This window comes from Schistosoma haematobium, chromosome 1 (assembly GCF_000699445.3).
Source record: "Schistosoma haematobium chromosome 1, whole genome shotgun sequence".
Lineage (NCBI taxonomy): Eukaryota > Metazoa > Platyhelminthes > Trematoda > Strigeidida > Schistosomatidae > Schistosoma > Schistosoma haematobium.
This window is the reverse complement of record NC_067196.1, coordinates 48,056,127-48,077,046: the sequence shown is the minus strand read 5'-3', so window position 1 is coordinate 48,077,046 and position 20,920 is coordinate 48,056,127. Positions and strand designations below refer to the sequence as shown.

At 32.2% G+C, this 20,920-nt stretch overlaps 1 protein-coding gene across 1 annotated transcript in view; it reads left to right on the top strand.

Moving 5' to 3' along the window:
• The window catches only part of EPHA5 (Ephrin type-A receptor 5), a 79,163-nt gene that overhangs the window by 18,230 nt on the left and 40,013 nt on the right, over positions 1-20,920 (top strand). Inside the window, exons 2-3 of the mRNA XM_051208893.1 lie at positions 15,248-15,315; positions 18,313-18,575. Of these exons, the coding sequence (XP_051074300.1) occupies positions 15,248-15,315; positions 18,313-18,575 (331 nt within the window). The remainder of the gene's footprint in view (positions 1-15,247; positions 15,316-18,312; positions 18,576-20,920) is intronic.

Below are 20,920 nucleotides of genomic sequence, written 5' to 3'. Positions count from 1 at the left end.
ATATAAAGAGGATTTTTTGAAAGTTCCGAAATTCCTATATTATACTATCTGCCAACAATGTAATCTGGAACTTCTGAAGACGATCAATTACCGGTCATTACTCAATGCAGTAAGTCATGAAGTAATTAGGAGTGGTTGAATGATTCACTGTATCCATACCACTATCTAGTAAACATTAAGCAGCAAAAAATGTAATTAGATAGTGCGACCAATTGACAAGTAGAATATATCTCAAGATAATACAAATGCTTATTGTAAAAAATATCAGTAACAAGTTTCTGTAAGTGGATCTCTCAGAAATATATATGGTTATCCTTTCTTTCATTACTAAAGTATAAAGGAAGAAAAATGTAGTTTTTATTCTCTTTGAATATGTAAATGTCTAGTTTTGCTTAGTAGAAAGTACTTTCATCACAGAAAATTACTTCGTTTATTGGCTGAAGAAAGTGCTATTTTATTTAGTAAATTAACAAAAATGCAAACAATTGTGTTATATTACAACTATCGGACTAATACTCAGAATTACAGGTCGATATAACTATTAATTTAGGTAAAAAGAAGCAAAAAAGAAGAAAAATAAGCAAAAATCAAGACTAACCAGTACAGTAAATGGAAATTAATTAGTGTTAATGTTGATATCTTTTAAGATAAAGTGACCTTCTTGTTTTAACCTATATTATAATACATGGCATACATGTTATATAAGAACTTAAAAAAGTCTTGATGATTTACTATTTTATGAGAATTAGGACATAATAAATGTGTTTTGGAATGGAATTTAAAAGTAATTTATAATCAAACGTTTGTAATTTTTATATACATAAAGGACCAAATTTTTTAAGATGACAACTATACATTACTCAAATCAAATGAATATATACATTTTACTAAGATTATATACCAACCGATTGCGTATAAAGAGTTCTTATATTTATTTATTTATATATAATATTATTTTTAGACTTTAAAGTTCATTCATTGTGTTCATGTCATTAACAAATTTGGTTGATCATTATTGATACAGTTACCATGATAGAATATAAGTTGATGAGTTTCTGTTATTGTATAGTCATATTGTACACCAGAAAAGTTAGGTATTTTTAGAATATATTGATTATTATTCACAGTAGTATTTAGGTTACCCATTTCATTTTAAACTTGTCAGCTTGATATACCTACGTTTTAGTATTTTTGTTCATATAAAGCATTAAACCCAGTAAGGTTTCCCTAGAACTGAATTTAGTTAGCCACGACCAACTTCAAAATATCGGATGTTTATATTACTAATAATAAATGTTTGATTTGTCCTGTTGTAGATATTAAGATAATGAATGGAATGAAACATGTGTCCACGATCCCATCACTATCCATCTATTCTAATAACACTTATAATAAAGTATCTATAAAGTGACAATCCTTGTAAGAATCAAAAAAGAACTGATTATGTTTCAGTCCTGAATATCAAAATTAGATCAGTTTACATCTTGAGTAATAATAATAATATAAAACTTAATATTTAGAATGAACGAATGCAATGAACATTTGAATTTTGATCTGTGATTCTTTCGTTTACTCAATTTTTTAAAAAAAATCAGACAATATTTCCGCTTCAAATTTTCTAGTTTTTCAATGTCTCCGCCGTTTTCTCTCTTTTTTTTCTAGTTTATATCAAATTACATTATTATTCATATTTAATTGTTTACTTAATCATAACAATTTTCAGTTAAAATACTAACAACTGAAAGATAAATCAAAAACAACTGAAAAATTCAAAATACAAACAGACTCAAATTTTGGTGCTGATATCTACTTGGATTTAGAATGTCATATTGTGTCCCAGTTTGCTCAACATTTTGTAACATATGACTTTATTCTAAAGAAATATAAATATTTATACTTGAATGTCAAATTAGGAAATTCCTTACTTAAAGTACATTTACAAGTCTTTTCAACACATATTTTGTTAACCAATGCCTGATAAGGTCTAAAATATGCTTCCCTATATATTGATATGAGGCCAAACACTCAGGTTTGATACCCTGTTTATTTGTAAACGTATACTATTAAGAAGTTCCATATTAAGATCATTTAGGTTCCGAACATTTAATGATAATTAAATTGGGCGTAGTTCATCATAATAATGACTAAAAAAACAAAAAAGAACTTAAAGGGTACTTTTATGCTATAAAAATGTAAAATCATTTCAACATATACTTAATTTTAACAACATAATTTCTCAATCAATGGGAACAGTGAATAGTACTGATAAATTCATAATATGTATTTTAATACTAGTTATACAATGTAAACAAAAATGTATAAGCCGAATAACGTATACAAAATAGGATTAAATAAAAGACATCATAGTCAACATATTAACATGGTATCCCATTAAAATATAAAGTTATTAATGAGATAAAATGACAACAGAAGTGTAAAAGTCAAATTTAGCAAACACGATCATCTTCAAATGTAAAAGTAAAGAAAATGGAATTGACAAGACGTTTTAACAGCATTTAGCATTTTTCTGATGGACAGAGAATGGTTTTTCTGTTATAAATTTTCTCAAATGATGAACTTCTGAATTTTTTATTCCATGTCCTTTTCATGTTTTTATTAAAGAAGTGGATAGGATAGTTGTTTTCAACCAGTTTGTGCAGAGATGAAGTTTTTGTCAAAGTGTTTTGTACCACAAATTTAAAAAAATAAGTAGATAACAACAGCTCAGGTTCTGTTTACATGAATCCAGTTATCGAAAGTTGCTAGCTGACCAGTTCACGTTGACTTTCTTCAGTTTAAGCTTATAGCTTTTGTGAAACATGTTTAAAAACAAAATAAATGAAACTAAACGTTTCTATCATGGGTTCCATATCTGAATGTCAACTAGTGAACAAATGTTGAATGTCAACTTTTTCCAATAACGAAAGTATGGTTTTCATATCTTTCGTAAGAGTTAAATAATCTAGCAATTAAGTTAGACTGATAATTCGAAAGCACTCGAAAAGGAAGTTAACAAGAATTTCATAATTCTAAAAAGTCGATGATATATAACTAATATATACCTTGATATTAATATTTACGAAGAGCAAATCTGCTGACTAGCAAGTGAAACAGTACAAAATTCTGTTTAGTTTCAATGAAATATACATCGAATTTCCAAATTCTAACTCATCAATCTGGAAAGAGCCTGAGTACAAAGATGAAAATTGAGAATTTAAAGGCTATTAGTTAAGATAATCCATATATTGTTAAATAGTTCTCAGTTTTCAGATTAGTGTTTGAAATCACTGACCACGATTATAACCAATTAGGCATAAATTAACTGATTCACTTATTTATAGATTAATAATGATTAACTATAGGAATATCTAATCAATCAGTTAGGATTAACAATACAATGTAAGTTCGGTAAGCATTCGATTTATTTGATAATATATATATCTGATGTAGTTCAATCATAGGTCTTCACTACCTAAAGATTATAGCGAAATATTCGGATTCAATTATCTAGCCTTTATAAATAAAAATCAATATTTTTGTTTTCTAAGCTTTTAAGAAAACATGCTTCATTAACAGTTTATTGAAAGAAATTTTACTTTGCTTATATGATCTTCGAAAGATATTATTCAACAAATTTTAAAAGAAAAGGCTGTTTCGAAATATACATAGAATCATTACATATAAACTGTTAAATGAATGCCCACAAATTAACGTTCTCTAGTTTGATTTTTTCTAAAGTGGATTGCTATTCTTTCTTCATATTATAAAAACATCAAGACACTTATTTCTTTTGTATAACACAGAAATTTCACTGTATGTATTGTACTAAAACAGTATTTATCAGCAAAAATATGTTCACCTTGTTATGTTGTATTGGCGTTATTATACAATCAATTATATATACACTTGGTATTGTTTTACTTGAATCTTCCCATTGATGCTGGTACATCTAGATGACGAGTCCCAAACAGGACGAAACGCGCGTTCTGGATTCCACTGCTAGCCACTATCCATCTTTGCTTAATTATATATAGTTTGTAGTTCATCCGGTAAAAAAATATTTAAACAAAAACTTATTTAAATGTGGAGAAACGTTCGTTTTCTATATGCAACTTTGTCGCAGGTGATCGAGATGTATTTTACATACAGTCAGTCCACATTTACCACAGATATTTAAACTAGCTAGCATGATTGCTTATAAGAAATCAGCTACATTGTAAAGACATTTTATCAGTCCATAAAGTTATATACTATTGATATGAAACCTGAAAGGTGGTTTGAAATACCTAGTTATGGTTGGGAGAGGTGTGGACCACCCATTATTTTCATAATGTTTATCTGTTCCAGATTGCACGTTGTTTACCACTGATTGATTGACTTTAGATACAAATCTTGGTAAAAGAAATAGATTTGCAATGAATTTACTCATATGACAATCATATGACCACATAGTTTTTTACCAGAATGGGAGATTCATGGAGATTACTTATTGCTTTCTTCTATATTGTGACAATTAGTTACCAGCTTATAAAGAAATTGCAGTAAGAAGACAGGACTTTTGAATTTCAGCAATGTCTGAAGTGAAAACAGATAACACTGATAATACCTTTTAATGGTATCGCATTATTGTGAATTCAACTCCCTGATTCAAATGTTGACGTGATTTTAAAGAGGATTGTTTGTTCTAAATTAGGTCACTGGTTATGCACTTTTATAAGCCCAAACTCCGAAACACAAAAGATGTTTGGTGATTTTTGGTTTTCAATTGGTCTTTCGTTAATATTAATTGAACAATAGCACATGTAGCAATAAATAATGTTTCACACTTTCCTGGAATATGTTTGATTGGAAGCATTTATTAACGGCCTTAAAGTAATAGTGTTGCGATTCATAACCTAGTTGCTCGGAAAGTAATGCCGTTTCTGCATTTACTGAGTATCTTAATTACACTATACACTATACAAAATAATTACTAACTCGGAATATACAATTATTACACTTTCATTTACAACATTGTTGTTCAAAATATGAGCATCCAAGTTCCACATGAAAAACAGTTTTACACTTCAGATCGTTGTCCCGACCGTTGTTGCTACTTTGACGTGGTGGTCGGGCTTGCCTATCGTGATGAAGCAATCGAGCTATACTGGCTGGAACAATCATTCCTCAAAGTCCTACCATGTCAGACAGGTCGGTTGAAGAGCGGTAAGACTAAAAGCAACAAACTCAAGGTTCGAAGGCGAAGTCGTACTGCTGACTGTACAGAGGTGTGACAGCAGTAAGGTGTTTCCTTCAGACAACCAGCCTGACAGCGATTCTGCCTTCTCACAAGGAGGATTGGGGTTAGAAAAGGTTGACCCTAAAAATGCACACCTCGACTTATCCCACGGATATCCGTCCCCGGTGGTAAGGTTTGAACAAGTACGGAGCTAAAACAAAAATTACCCATAAAAAAGTTGTGTTTGACCGACCTCAAGCAGTTGTCCCTTGGGCACTGCGGTCACGCTTTCAGGTCACTAAGATCAATTCTAATCCAATTTCCTTTTCAGGTACCTCTAGAAGAACCCTTCCACGGTGTGAGCAACCGGGAAGTGATAACCGCCCTCCCACCTCGAACAGCACTCAAGACTACTGTATTCATAATCAACCTCCCTCCCTCAGATCGTTGTCACTTATTATTGAATTACAGTTCCAACAACTCATTAACTGGTACTAGAGATGGAGAATAAAAGGAAACATGACATATTCGTATATTGTTCCATCAAAATTTGTTTCTTGGTGATTACTGTATAATGGTAACTGGTATAAAGTCGTTTAATGAATGTGTTGATATAATTCAGAATTATACACTAAAAACATCTATCTCAGGTACAGAGTTTATTTTATCTTAAATAAACACATACTTTAGGTACAGTTAAATAATGAAAAACTACTAATATTTACTTTCTTAGTTATTCTCTTCTAACATGAGGAATCCATCAACGGTTTGAATAATACCTAGCTTTATTTATTATTATTATCATATGCATTTGTTTGCAAATAGTTTTGTCCATCAATATCTATTAACAAATCTGTAAGAAATCTATGTTTTAACTAATGTGTTTAAATTATTCACTTGTTACATGTCTTTAGAGAGATTATGATGCAAAAATATGCATGTCTTATCTCATTTCTAATATCAGTCAGTAGATAATAACTTCGTTATGTAGTTAATTTTTTCTAAGTATCATGTTTAAAGTTTATAGATTAGATGAATTAAATGACTTAACATAACTATATGTCATACTTGATTAGTAGGCAACTCGAAAAGTAATTTTTTTACTAATGTTGTTAAATCTTTGTTTATGTAAAGCAAACATGCTTAATGTGAAATGAATCAAAGATCATTCAAGTAATTGTTGGAAATCAAATCTAATAATCAAAAGCGGTTACTGATTCTTTATTTTATATGTTCTACATATATTTATTTATTCAAGAACAGCTATCAAGGTAAATACAACTGTTTTATCAGCAATTAGTAAGCGTTGTCTCATTTATGCAGTATTATGTATCGACGAGGATTTTACGCATTACCCATTTCTTATGGTTCTTTGTAGAAGAATAATTGAGATGGGTTTCAGTTCTTTCTTTATGAAATTGTAGAAAAATTTATTAACCATTCTATTTTACGGTTAAAGCATAAAAGGTTATAAACTTGATTTGATGTAACACAACACTTTTTATTGTGACGATTATATCTTAAATATTCTCAGCAATTGAAAATTAAATTATTCCAACGTTCCGTCCAATAATCCTATTTAAAGTCCTTCAAGTTATACATTTGAATCCATAAATTGTTTTGTAATAACTTATGAACCAATTACAAAAACGCATGAAAATAATGACAGTCAATATAAGATATTATATCAGATGTATGATTTATAACTCTTACAAACTAGTTGAGTAGCTGAAATTAACAAAAAATATCAATGTTACATTTTAGCTCTAATCATACTCTTCTCAAATATAATACAACTGTCTAAAGCGGTTGTTCAATAAAATTTCCAAGATATTGGCTTGAAGAACTGACAAAAACGTGTCTTATTATCATCAATTTATTTGTCTGAGTGGACATTCCCACTATATTTCAATGTTAATAAGTTTACAAAAATACAAACCTAAAAAAACGCTTATTATAAAAACCTATTAAAAACGAATAGTCAAAGATATTTTAACATTTTCAGGCTGTTTTATCTACTTACATTTAAGAGAATTGTTAATAAACGAGGATACAGTGTATGCAGCGTAATTATTCCAAACGAATATTAATGGATTTGTTGGCATTTTTGAATTGCATGCAAACGATTAATTTAAGCTTTAACATGGAAAATGAAGCAAATGTTATATTAATATTCATATGAAGTAAGACCTAAATAGTTTTCAGATGTATGTGTTATGATTACAAATGATACTGGCACTAATAACCAAATAGTTAACAGGCAACTTATCGCTGCCTCTTAAGTTCTAATGGTCAGTCAGTCAGTCAGCTACAACGTAGGATCAAGCACATATATGCGTCGGTCCAAGTTGCCATACCTCATTAACATAACAAGATGAACACCGGATTCATAAAAGTAGCTAATTCAGAGGTTGTAATATATAAGAGAAAGACTGCAATAAGGATATAGTACAGGAAGAAACATTTTGGTGGAGTTTTGTTCTCTGAGCTGGATGGTTTAGTCGTGGAGCTTTCATCGTTCTTCTGAACGACATCATCAGCACAAACTTCAGATAGAAGTGAAGTGTTCGAATTTCTCCATATGCGTTTCACAGCTTGTTCTGTGCACCTCGATGTTGATTGGTTCTTATTGACCTTAAATTTGTCAGTTTACTTCTTTGTTTTGGTTGTGTCTCCCATCGATTTGATTTTTGTTCCCATATTTGTACATGATTTTCCTTATTGGTTGATAAATTGGATTGATTTCAATATGTTTGTTGATTGCTGATTGACCTGAAAGCCAGGCTTCTAGAAATTCTCTGGTGTTTTTGGAGTTTCCTCTGTCTAAGATTTCTACATTTTCCCAATCGAATGAGTGTCCGCAGTTGTCCACGTGTATTGATATAAGTGAAGAGATATCATGGCGTTTGACTGCTAATTGATGTTCATGTAGGCGAAGGTGAAAGGGGCGTCCGCTTTGTCCGATGTAGTGTTTTTCGCAGTTGGCACAATTTATTTTGTAGATGATGTTTGATTTGTTTTCCTTTGTTATTTCATCTTTTGGTTTGCATAGGATTGATTGTAGTGATTTTGTTGGTTTGTGTGCCACACCTATTCCGAAGGTTTTCAGCAGTCTCGTCGCGGTTTCTGATATTCCTTGTATATATGGTAGGGTGATCCTTTTGTTGATTTTTGTGCTTGACATGAGTTCTAATGCTGCGTGCGGTTGGTATTTTTTGATGAAGTTGATGGGGTAGCCATTCTTCTGAAATACATCCTTTAGGTATTTCTCTTCATTTCTTCGTGCTGCCAGTGTGCTGCAGTGTGTCCTCGCCCTCTTGAACAAATTGTGTACGCAGGTGATTTTATGAGCTCTGAGGTTGTTGCTATTGTAGTTGAGAATTTGATCCGTATGGGTCGGTTTCGTATATACTTGAGTTTCCAGTTTTCCTGTGTCGGTTCTAGTGATCAATATATCCAAGAATGCTAGTTGGTTGTTTGACTCCTGTTCCATGGTGAACTTGATGTCATCGAAGACGTTGATCAGGTTGTAAGTGTTTTCTAGTTCATTCTTTTTGACGATGACGAAGGTGTCGTCTACGTAGCGAATCCAAATTTTTGGTTTGATCACTAGTAATATAGCGGATTTTAGTCTTTGCATCACTGCCTCTGCGATCAATCCTGATATTGGTGATCCCATTGGTTTAAGGTCAATAAGAACCAATCAACATCGAGGTGCACAGAACAAGCTTTGAGACACATATGGAGAAATTCAAACACTTCACTTCTATTTGAAGTTTGTGCTGATGATGTCGTTCAGAAGAACGATGAAAGCTCCACGACCAAACCATCCAACTCAGAGAACAAAACTCCACCAAAATCATCCACCTGAGCTATAAATCTTCTCCACCACAGGAAGAAACAATTAGTTCGTAGAAAGAAAGATATGAAGCAATTTTAATCTCTTAGTTTAAGGGAAGATAGAGAGTGTATACACCGACGCCATTGTGATCGATTCTGAGCCATGTCACCAAGAGTCTCCAACCATTGGTTACGATAGTCACGCGGACCCCAACCAAGTAGTCCGCATCTACCAACATGGCTCAGACTAGAAGTTAGTGACTTCAAGCACTGATGCCACGTTTTTGTTTGGCCGCCCCTGACTTTCTTCCAACCATCCCGAACGCCGGTTAGCATTGCACGTCGTGGTAATTGGTGTTCAGGCATACGTAACACGTGACCCGACCATCTCAGTCGATGAAGATTCACAACCTTATCAACTGATTTACCATCCTTCCCTAATACCCTGTGTCTAACCTCACTATTACTTACCCGGTGATCCCATAAGATGCGAGCAATATTTCTGAGGCATCTGTGGTCAAATGCTAGTAGCTTACGAGTGTCTTCTACTCTTAATGACCATGTTTCGCTGCCGTAAATTAAAACAGAACGGACTGTCGCGCAGTATACTCGTCGTTTTATTGGTAGACGGATATCTCGCCTTCGCCATAGGTGATGTCAGTTGGCAAAAGCCAAGCGAGCTTTTCGAATCCGTGCTGAGATTTCGTCAAACACCAACTCATTAGGGCTGATCAGACTTCCAAGATAAGTGAAGTTGTCAACGCGTTCCACTACTTCACTCCCTATCCTTAGTTCAGGTGTTGACGCAGACCAGTCCTGAAGCAACAACTTGCATTTAGAGGGAGAGAAGCGCATTCCAAACATTCTGGCATTGTTGCTTAGTGCTACCAGAAGACTGCATTTTATCAGCGTCTTCACCAAACAGGACTATGTCATCTGCGTATTCTAAGTCGATAAGTGGACCTCCTGGATGGAGATCAATACCCGAGAGTTCAGTCGACGAGAATATTATTTCCATCAATAGGTCTATGATGAAGTTAAACAAAAATGGAGAAAATGGACAGCCTTGACGGACACCACTTGAGGTTGCAAAAGTAGATGACAGTTCACCATAAGCTCTGACTCGATTAGTAGTGTTCGAGTAAAGAGCCTTCACAAGGTTTATATACTTCTGAGGTACGCCTTTCAATGACAGATACTGCCACAGAATATCGTGGTCTACTGTGTCAAATGCTGCTTTTAATTCAAAAAAGACCATCATTGTCGGATGCCGATAAATATGCCTATGCCTATGCTCTAATGGTCAGTTATAAGTGTTGTCATTTTTATAACTCTACATTGAGTTTAACCCTATGAAATAGCTGTTTCATTTAAATTTTTTTTTCAGAATTTTGATCTAGTTTAAAAGCTGGTAGTTATCAGAATTTTTTTGGATCAGGTATTTACTTTAAATTAAAGGCTTGATATATGCCTTGGCTTTGAGAACACTAGGTTATCATCATTAATATTTTGTAAGTCATTTTGCTGTAACGCTGTAAAAGGTACTGTATTTTTAAAAACGTATTATCATTATCACAAATTAGGCTGACAATAAATGCGTAGTATTATTCTAAATAAATTGTATTCACTTGCCAGTAGGACGATGCTTACTGAACGTTTTAAGAAAACTAATATTCGAATAGATTCTCAGTAGACTGTAAACTGAAGTTGAGTTAAGATGACTTTATCTGACCAACAGATAACTAACGAACATAAGTGATGTTTAAAGCTAATTAAAAGTAATCAAATGACTTTGAGATTTATATGTAATGTCATAGTTTATTGCTGTATGATAAATACAATAAAAACGTAGGTTAAACTGAAACTGAAAGTGTCAGAGAACAAGATCTTATCAATAATTACAGTTTCTAAAGTAAGATATAGTTTGAAATCTTATAGCAGCTGAAGAAAAAGATTGCATGTACAGATGTTCTTAGGTTCCCATTACACATTCGATCAATAAAATCTCTTTCAATTTTCATATAAATTTCATAATTCATTAACTCTGTCCTTCAATTATTAAAATAAAATGAAGAATTAAATGCTTGCTTGTTAATCGATCATCTACTTTCAAGTGCAATCAGAACAAATACAAAACAAATATCCATATGTACACAGAAATGTTTTTAGGAGGATAAATTATTATCATTATTATCTCTGTGAAGTGATAAAAATCCCTAATTTTCATTAGGTAGATTAAACATTTTCATATTTATCATCTATTCTTGTTTCCATTGTTGTTATTATTTTATTCTCTATCATTGATTTGTGTTAAATCAACGATCAAAGAATGTAAAGCTTCATTATGTAAAACTTTTATTCTTACAGTTAGTATGTGAATAAATTATATATATACATATATCTATCCAGGTTTGAATGTTTGTATGCTTTATGTATACATAATAGAATTAATCCTCACAAAAAGTATAGATCAAATGAAGATATCCTATATTATTTAATAAGGCACTCATTTTACCTGGTAAGGACTTTATTCAAATAAGCTGGATGAATTGATTATTTTGAAGCTGACTAGAAATGAATCCGAATATTAAGTAGTTATTTAAGTAGCAATAAAAATTTGTTTTTGAAATGTTAATTAAATTATTGCAAAAAATGACATATTTTGACGATATTCTTGTCGTAGTAATGCATTAGTTTCTTTATTAAACATTTCGAATGATTTTTTGATTGAGATCATGAACCGATTGATGTTAGAGCATCACAATTGAAAACCTGGAAGCACTGGACGGCCGTTTCGTCCCAGTATGGGACTCCTCAGCAGTGCGCATCCCGCTCGCGAGGTCGTGGATGCGCACTGCTGAGGAGTCCCATACTGGGACGAAACGGCCGTCCAGTGCTTCCAGGTTTTCAATTGTGATGCTCTAACATCAATCGGTTCATGATCTCAATCAAAAACTAATTAATCTCCACAACCCCTATACTAGTAATTTCGAATAATGTTTAATCTAAGACTCAATGTTACACAAATGTGCTTTGAGAATGATTCAACTGTAATGTACGATGATCAAGTGATTGACAAGAAATTCGGAAATGATTTACTGAGAGATCATTTTAGTGATTTTTAGTTAGTTTTTATATTACAGTGATTTATTTTGATAAAACTTATTTATTTACTGACGTTAGGTAAAATTATGTTTAGCATTTTCTATCATTGGTAAAATGAAATAGAAGTATGCCAGGTAAAGTATATAGTTGTCAAGAGTTTGATCTAGGAAACATCAAATATAACTAATGTACAGTTAAATTCACTTTGCTTGGATCTTTCCATTGATGCTTACGACTTCAGTTAATCAGTCTCATATTGTCTTAATTCACGAGCATCGTAAGCAAAGATCGATGGTGGCTGGCACTGGAAGAAAAGACGCGTGTTCTGCTCTATTTAGTGATCGTTGGATAGATGTACCTGCATCCCAAAGTTGATGATCACCCTGAGACTCGCACTCTGTACCGTTCACTGTAAACGTCATCGCGTTATCCACTTAGCTATTGAGTCCTGATAGCCACCTGCTTGTGCAATGGGGTGAAGTTTGAATTCATTTCGTATTGTTTGTTTGAATCTGGATTCCACTACAAGCCACCATCCATCTTTGCTTATAATGCTTGTGACTTAGGACAATATCGAAGCAATCTACACATGATGCACATATGCCAATAAAATACTGATGAATCGCAGTCCTAAACATCAATAAGAAGAATCAGATACATTCAGCTGACGATTCTCAAATAGGGCAAAACACATGTCCTATATTCCACTGCTAGACACCACTCCTCTTTGCTCATAATATACAGTTGTATGTAGAATTTATCCTTTCACTACTCGTGGCATACACTGGCTTGAAAATTGTTCATCTTTCCTCGGCGTACAAATACTTATATGTTATTTCAATAATGTAAACAGTTTATATTACTAAACCATATAACATTTTAAAGGCATGACTATATTACTCTGTTTATTACCTAAGAGTTTATAGATTTTGTGTCTAGCTATCGAATAAAGTGTTGATTTATGAAATCACATAAGATTATTACCCCAAAAAAGTTCGAACTACTTAATGATAATATTTATGATTTAAAAAACAAACTGCTATCAGGTTCAAAGTGTTTGAGTAAGAACGATGTATATTTCTTATATTTATCTCATATATACATAAAACATAAATATTTAATTGATACATCCTTATAAATATCGCGTCATATTAATATTAATGATTTAATAAAAAGATTTTAAAGAAACAATCAGCGCTTTCTATGTAATGGATCTGCTTATAAATGAAACATAAATAATAGCTGATTTTCGCATTAGAGAAGAATGTCTACTCTGCTATAATTCATCATCATCATTTTATTCTTTTGTTTATATTAACTATTCACTTATTACGAAAAGTAATCAATTTTAAATACTCCTTGACACTAAATGCAAAACTATGGATAATTGAAGAGAATTAAACATCTACCTCCATCTTAGTTTAATAATCCTTAGTAGTTCAACCGGAAAGTTATAACAGAAATGTAACCAAGATGTATAAGTTTTATATCAATAATATAGAAGCTTGAGTCAAGATAAATGAATCCGCTTCCACAAAATAATTCTCTCTATCCTAGCAAAAACGATGCTCTTTGAAATCACTGCCAACTCTTCACAGTTAAAGTGAAAGATAATTCCCACTGTATTGAAACCAGATGTTTTAAGCTTGACACTTTATTTGACCTAAAGAAAAACGATATAGAATTGGCTATAGGGGCATATAATTATTATTTAATCAAATGTAAATGCGTTTACAAAGAATCTGATTTTTATAGGTTTTAAAAACAGTTTCTTTTAGAAATGTTACTTTTATTCTGTTATTATCAAGAATGGTACACAATTGGTAACAAATATTCTGTTGAGACTAAAACAAGTAATTCATGGATTTCAGCTATCAGTACAACGTAAATATTGAAAGAGTAGTAAACATAACGAAAGTTCAGTAAAATCTCTAGACACACCAACTAATATAAGCATGTAAATAAAAACTACCTTCCAGTTACAATGATTAAAAACTGAAAGTTTAAAGAAAAAGATACTTAGAAGCAAATGCCATTCACAAGCAAATAGAGTTTTAGATAAAAATGAATTGTGACAAACCAAGATTTAAACAAACAATACAAAGTTAATTTAAACTTCACCTCATTGCAAAAGCAAATGGCTATCATGACTCAGTAGCTAAGTGAATAACGCGATGACGTTTGAAGCGAAAAATACTGTGTTTGAGTCACAGAGTGAACATCAACTTTGGAATGCAGGTACGTACAGCTGACGGGTTCCAATTAAAGCGAAACACACGTCCTGTATTCCACTGCTAGCCCCTATCCATCTTTCTTTATTAACTGAAATATACTATAAGAAAAAATAATCAGTGAGAATGGCTTTATTCAAATGTTACTATTATTGTTTACAAGGCCTTTAAAATACATCAATTATTTTCACTATTCAATTCAACTATAATATGAGGCGTTCCACTGTATAATGATAATTATAGTAATAATAGCAAAATCATAACCTAGTGAAATAAAATTCAAAGCTAAGTTAACATAGATGTGAATTTTGTTTCTAACCTTGTATTTGCAATTAGGTCAAACTCGAAGGAAAATATTATGATTGACATTATAACAAAATTCATCAATAATTCTGAATGTAATGATTTCGAAAATCAATAGTATCTATATTACTTTCAAAATGAGAATAAAAACTATGGTAAATGCTTTGAGTTAACTACTGAATTCATAACTCTACAACTATTATAAACAGGGATAAATTATTTTCATTTTACTAGTCATTACGTTTCCAACTAGATAAATACTTGAAATATGATGTTAAATAAAGACTTTCCAACTGAATGATGTAATTTGTAATACATTATTGTTTTATTTCATTTGTTTATAAACTCGTTAAATGTTTTTCATTATTGAATGTGAAACAGAAATTTTGGGCTTTTCTCAAGTTAATTAATGAAGTTACAATGGATAATTTTGAGATAATTATCAAATTTATTTTATGCTATTTCAATTTTTAAAGTCTGTCCGTTTACTCTTCTTTATATAAAAAATGATATGCCTTAAACTGATGAATATCTTTTAATATAATTTCAGTTATCCTACTTGATACAGACATCACAGATTGGAGTAACTGGACAAGAAATACTGGGAAATATGAAGGAGTAAGTTAAATTTATTGTTCAATGAAATATCTACTAACCGTGTGAGCAAAATATGTTATATTAAGACAGTGTAAAACGCAATATGTGTATATATTGTGAAGCACAGGAAATTCTTTGTTCGCTAAAACACTTTCATTTTATCTAACTGCTTGATTCCTTAAGATAACAACAGAAAACTGTTAAAACATATCAAATTATTCAGTCATTTGTTACACTAGGTAGTCCAGTGTAAATAGTTTGCTTTATTGTTTATAATAGTTTTACACCCTTATTTAAATATCACATGTATTCTGAAAATATTAATGTAATATCTTTAATCCACTAGAGGGAATATTAAAATAAGCACATCATGTGTATTTCAATAACCTTATTTGCATATTAGCAAATAGGATGCTATTTTTACAAAAAACATTGAGCTTATTCACGCATCTAGGGTGATAATCTCTAGGGGCATATATAGATTATAATAAATAAAGTTAGCTATTTACAACGTTTAGATCAAATAGCCACTCTGGTAATTTGTTTAAATGAACATATTGAATTCCTTCTCTGGAGGACAGATCAATTAGAGTCATATTTTGCCAGTGTTACATTAATTATCGGATGCAACATATTTAAAGTTATTCGACAGAAACTATAGGGATATAATTTATAATGAATTCTTTTTCTCATCAATGTTCATCAAGTTTTTTTAATACAATGTTTATATAATGCTTAGTTTTTGAGTAATCATGAATTTTATTGTTCAAAAAAAACAAATCTGTATAAAGGTTGTGGAGACTATTAAGTTTTTGATTGAGATCATGAACCGATTGATATTAGACCACCACCATTCGCGCGCGAGACTGAAGGCCCTGGGTTCAAATCCTACGAGTGGGCTTGTGGATGCGCACTGTTGAGGAGTCCTATAATAGGACGAAACGGCCGTCCAGTGCTTCCAGGTTTTCGATAGTGGTCTAACACTAACTGGTTCATGATCTTAATCAAAACAAATCTTGTCGAAAGGATCTAAATATCATGGTAGCCAAGTTTAAAGCTTTTTATCTAATGGTTGTAATGCAAAACGATGTTACTCCTTAGACATTGTAATTAACAAGCGTGTTATTTTAAAGCTTAATTCAAATCAAACTTTCAGAAAGAAATTACAAACGTAATTATACACTTTGATTTAATGTTTTATCTCTTAACATGTAAGTTAATTAGACTAAACATTTAGATTTTGATTTCTTTACAATGATCATTAAAATTCTATTTATTTTTAACGAACTCATAGTCTATGGAACTACATAATTCCTTAATAAACGTCTAATTGTTTCTCTTCTACAGTGTTTTTTTTGCAGAAATAAAACAATTAAATTTCATTCTTTAGGTGTTTTCCTTGAGATACTTATGATGTTTTTTTTCTTATTTTGCTAAAAGATGCATGAGAAAAATACTTCTATTGGCTTATAGTAATTCATAGTGATTCTCAATTATATCTGTATGAATTAGTTAGTAACAATTAATTAAAATATAAATTAACAACTAAATTAATTGATAATAATCACCTGCTCACTAGTGACTGACTTCAGGGGATAATCCTGGAGTTCTAGTGAAAAGCCGTTACCAGTGGAGTTCAACCAGGTCTGTTGTGAGATAGGAGCTCACTGAAGACAATGGTGTACGGTGGCGCAACTTCATGGATTGGTTGAAGTTAGACATTAACACCATTGGATGCCGGCTCAGTGGTCTAGTTGGTTAAGCGCCTGGCCCGAGGCTGATAGGTCCTGGGTTCGAATCTCGCGGGGGCGGGATCGTGGATGCGCACTGCTGAGGAGTCCCATACTAGGGCGAAACGGCCTTCCAGTGCTTCCAGGTCTTCCATGGTGGTCTAGCTTCAATTGACTCATGATTTCAATCAGTGAAATTTCTAAAATCTCCACAAAACACATTCCGAAAAATTAATAAAATTAGTCAGTGTTATTGTCATCAATTGATCATTACCATATGAAATGTGGTTTTTAAATTTACATTTCATTTAAATCATTACAATACAACAGAACTGTTTGCATAAAGATCGTGTTGAACTGTGTAACCAAACTAAAGTGGTAAAGCTAATAAGTTTTCCATTCTGATATAGTCTTTGAATGAAAATACATACAATCAGATAAAGGAAATGCAAGGTTTACTTTAAATTATGTCATGAACAATTTAAACAAACTAACAGAAATGAAAGTATTTAGTAAGTTGGTAGAAGTTGGTTAATTCTTGCACTAAGAAAACTAACCATTGTAGAGATAGAACTATATTTTAGTATAAAGGGGAAATATTTTTAAGATGTATTTTGAAATGTCATGACAAGCAGTTAACAACGTTCATCCAAAAACTGAACTTTGAAATAAGAAGTAACTTTTACCTCTTTAAACTAGAGCTGTTGTAATATTATGTCTATGTAAGTCTTTATTGTAAGCTGTAAATTATGCATAATCTATAAAGGGATAAGACGACTTGTACAGTCAGTTAAATCTTATAGTGCCTAGAATGGAAGCATTTTTCCATACATTTTAATAAGTTCTTCCACTTACGTGAAAACATACTCGAATTATCCTAATTATTCTATAGCCATTCTCCTGACAAATTTCACTTGTCATCATTCCGGATTTAACATTTAAAATAAACATTGAATTGAACATTACAAAAAGAACTATAAGCTCAAGAACACGGGTTTGTTCAATAGCTCGCTCCAGAACCAAAACTAATTATAATCGATTTCTTATCTCTATCTGTCTTGCTTCTATTCATAACACAAATAATAATGTCTACCATTACAGTACTTCTTTTGGTCCTGTTGAATAAAAACATGAGTAACGAGACAGATTAATGGAATAAACAAGGATAAACAGTAAAGTTTATTACTTTTTCTCCATGTATTAAGCGTCTTCATTCTTTTAATGCCATACTGTGATAGAATTTTAGCATTTTTGTTCTACTTTAACGTATTTATTTGTTATGTTATAGTGGCGTCAACAAACTCACCCAATTTTACAAAGAAAAATTTATGGTGTGTGTCAGATAGCTCAGGAACACAATGATAATTGGTTGTACAGTCCATTAGTTTATGTCAACGAAGCAAAAAGTATTACTATCGAAATTACTTTTACCATTAGAGAATGTAGTGAACATCCGAATTCAGAAGTGTTACAGCATTGTCAAGAGGTATTGGAACTCTTTTTACATCAGGTCGATGTAACGACATCAAATGATAAGAATGTCAACCAAACGTAAGTCAATAACAAAATTTTTTTGAAAATCTCTTGGTTAAATTCATCTTTCGATATTTTAGTTCGTAAGCATTCATTAAAATGTACAACATTTATGTTGAAGATAAAGTTAAAACAGAGATAAACTTACTACATGTCGCGTAAACGTTTATTTTACAAATGTAACTGACAAAACGATGTTCGTTCCTTAAGTAGTTACGAAACTTTCTTTGGATGTTGGAAAAGTACATCAGGAATCTTAAAATGTCTAGTTTCGAATCTGGTCTACCCTCCCTGATGTGACAAAATGTTATGACTCTAGAACTTGTTTGAACTAGTCTGTATCAGAAGTACCTAAATACGTAAGAAAATTTGTATCTACTAAGTTAGATAATGATTGAAATGTTATAAAATCTTATGAAAAAATCGTAATAAGAGAAGCAGTAATTAGATTAAGAAGCGTTTTCTGAAGTTTAGTTTTATGGTCAGTCAGTAACAACGTACAACTTCGTATGTACGTAGATCAGTTCGATTTACCATACCACATTATCATAGAAGTACAATTATCGATTGAATTCCTATAGTGGTAGAGGTAATAAAAATATAATCAATAATCGCAAACGTTGAGGTTAGAAGATGTTAGTCAAGGAGTATAATCCAGTGAAATAAATCTGGAAAAAGAAAAAAAGAGACAAGGGAAATTCAGAAGATTAAAATTTGTAAGAACACAAAGGGTGGATGCACCTGCGCCGTTGCAAACGATTTTGAGCTATATCATTCAAGGTCTCTAACCATCGGTTGCTATCGTCCAGCGAATCCCAACCAGGTAGTCTACATCTACCAGCATGGCTCAGTTCACTTGTCGGTGACTTCATGGATTTGTGCCATGTTTTGGTCTGGCCGCCCCTAGCTTTCTTCCAACCTACCCCTACACCATAAAAAATCGTACGTCGGGGCAGTCGGTGGTCGGGCATACGTAACACATGCCCCAGCCATCTCAACTGATGAAGTTTCACTACTTCATCAATTGATTTGCCATCCTAACCTAGTACCCATTTCTTAACAACTGCATTACTTACTCGGTGGTCCCAGGATATACGAGCAATGTTTCGAAAACACCTATGATCGAATACTAGTAACCTAAAAATATCCCCTACTCTTACCGGCCATGTTTCACTGCCATAAAGTAGGACGGAACGAACAGCTGCACAGTAAACTCGTCCTTTGGTTGGTAGACGGATATCTCGCCTACGCCCCAAATGACGCAAGTTAGCAAACGCTAAGTCGAGCCTTCTGTACCCGTGCTGAGATTTCGTCATACACCAAACCAAAAGCGATGATGAGTGTAGCGTATTTATGATACATTGTAAGTGATAGAATTAGAACACAACTACAAACTTACTAGTAATTTCGACGGTGCAGTGAGAAGGTGAAGTTGATTTGAAAATTTTGATGTAAATGAGCCTTATAAAATATTTATTTTGTTTGAAATCAAAGAAAATGTGTTGTTCAACTTTAAACTTCATAAATTTGCACCTATAAACATGTAAATTTTGTGAAAGTTAATAGTAATTATACTTCTAATATAATTTCACAAATGATTGTAATCAAAATTAATTAGTACAAGTGTCTTTGTTAACATGTGTGTGGATACATATAGGAAGGACTTATCAGATTATACAATCAAAATAATAGAATATATGCTAAAATCAGTTAATGATCGGTTACTCCCAAATGACCTTTTGAGCGTAAGGAGCAATTATTCATGCTCCTTGATAATAAAATACACAATTAAATAGTCATTGGGTTGACTTTTAAAAAACTGTTTAAAAATTGTGAATAACAAATTCAAGTATAAAATTCCTAGTTACAAAGGGACTCAATCCTTAATTAAGTGTACAAAAATGAATTGTTCTAACCCTGGTTCTGTTCTGGAAATCATTAATGAATTTGAATGTTCAGGGTGTGATAACTTTTTTTCATTTTATACAATTTTCTCCTTACCTTTTATTTTTAGTCGTCACTTTCATTTGGTTGACCTTCATTAGGCTTTTAGATATAAATACTACCATAAGCATATAATTATGATCAGATTAATATCAGAAGGGGTTTTGTGGATATCATAGTAATTCTATTAGTTGAGATCATGAGTCAATTGAAGCTGGACCACCATGGAAAACCTGGAAGCACTGGACAGCCATTTCTTTCTACGCTGGAGCTTCTCAGCAGTGTGCGTCCACGAAGACAGTGGTGGATGTGTCGCTCAATTTCGTGGATTAGCCGAAGTCAGACATTAATACTGTTGTATGCTAGCTCAATGGTCTAATGGTTAAGCGCTCGCGCGTGAGACGGATAGGTCCTGGGTT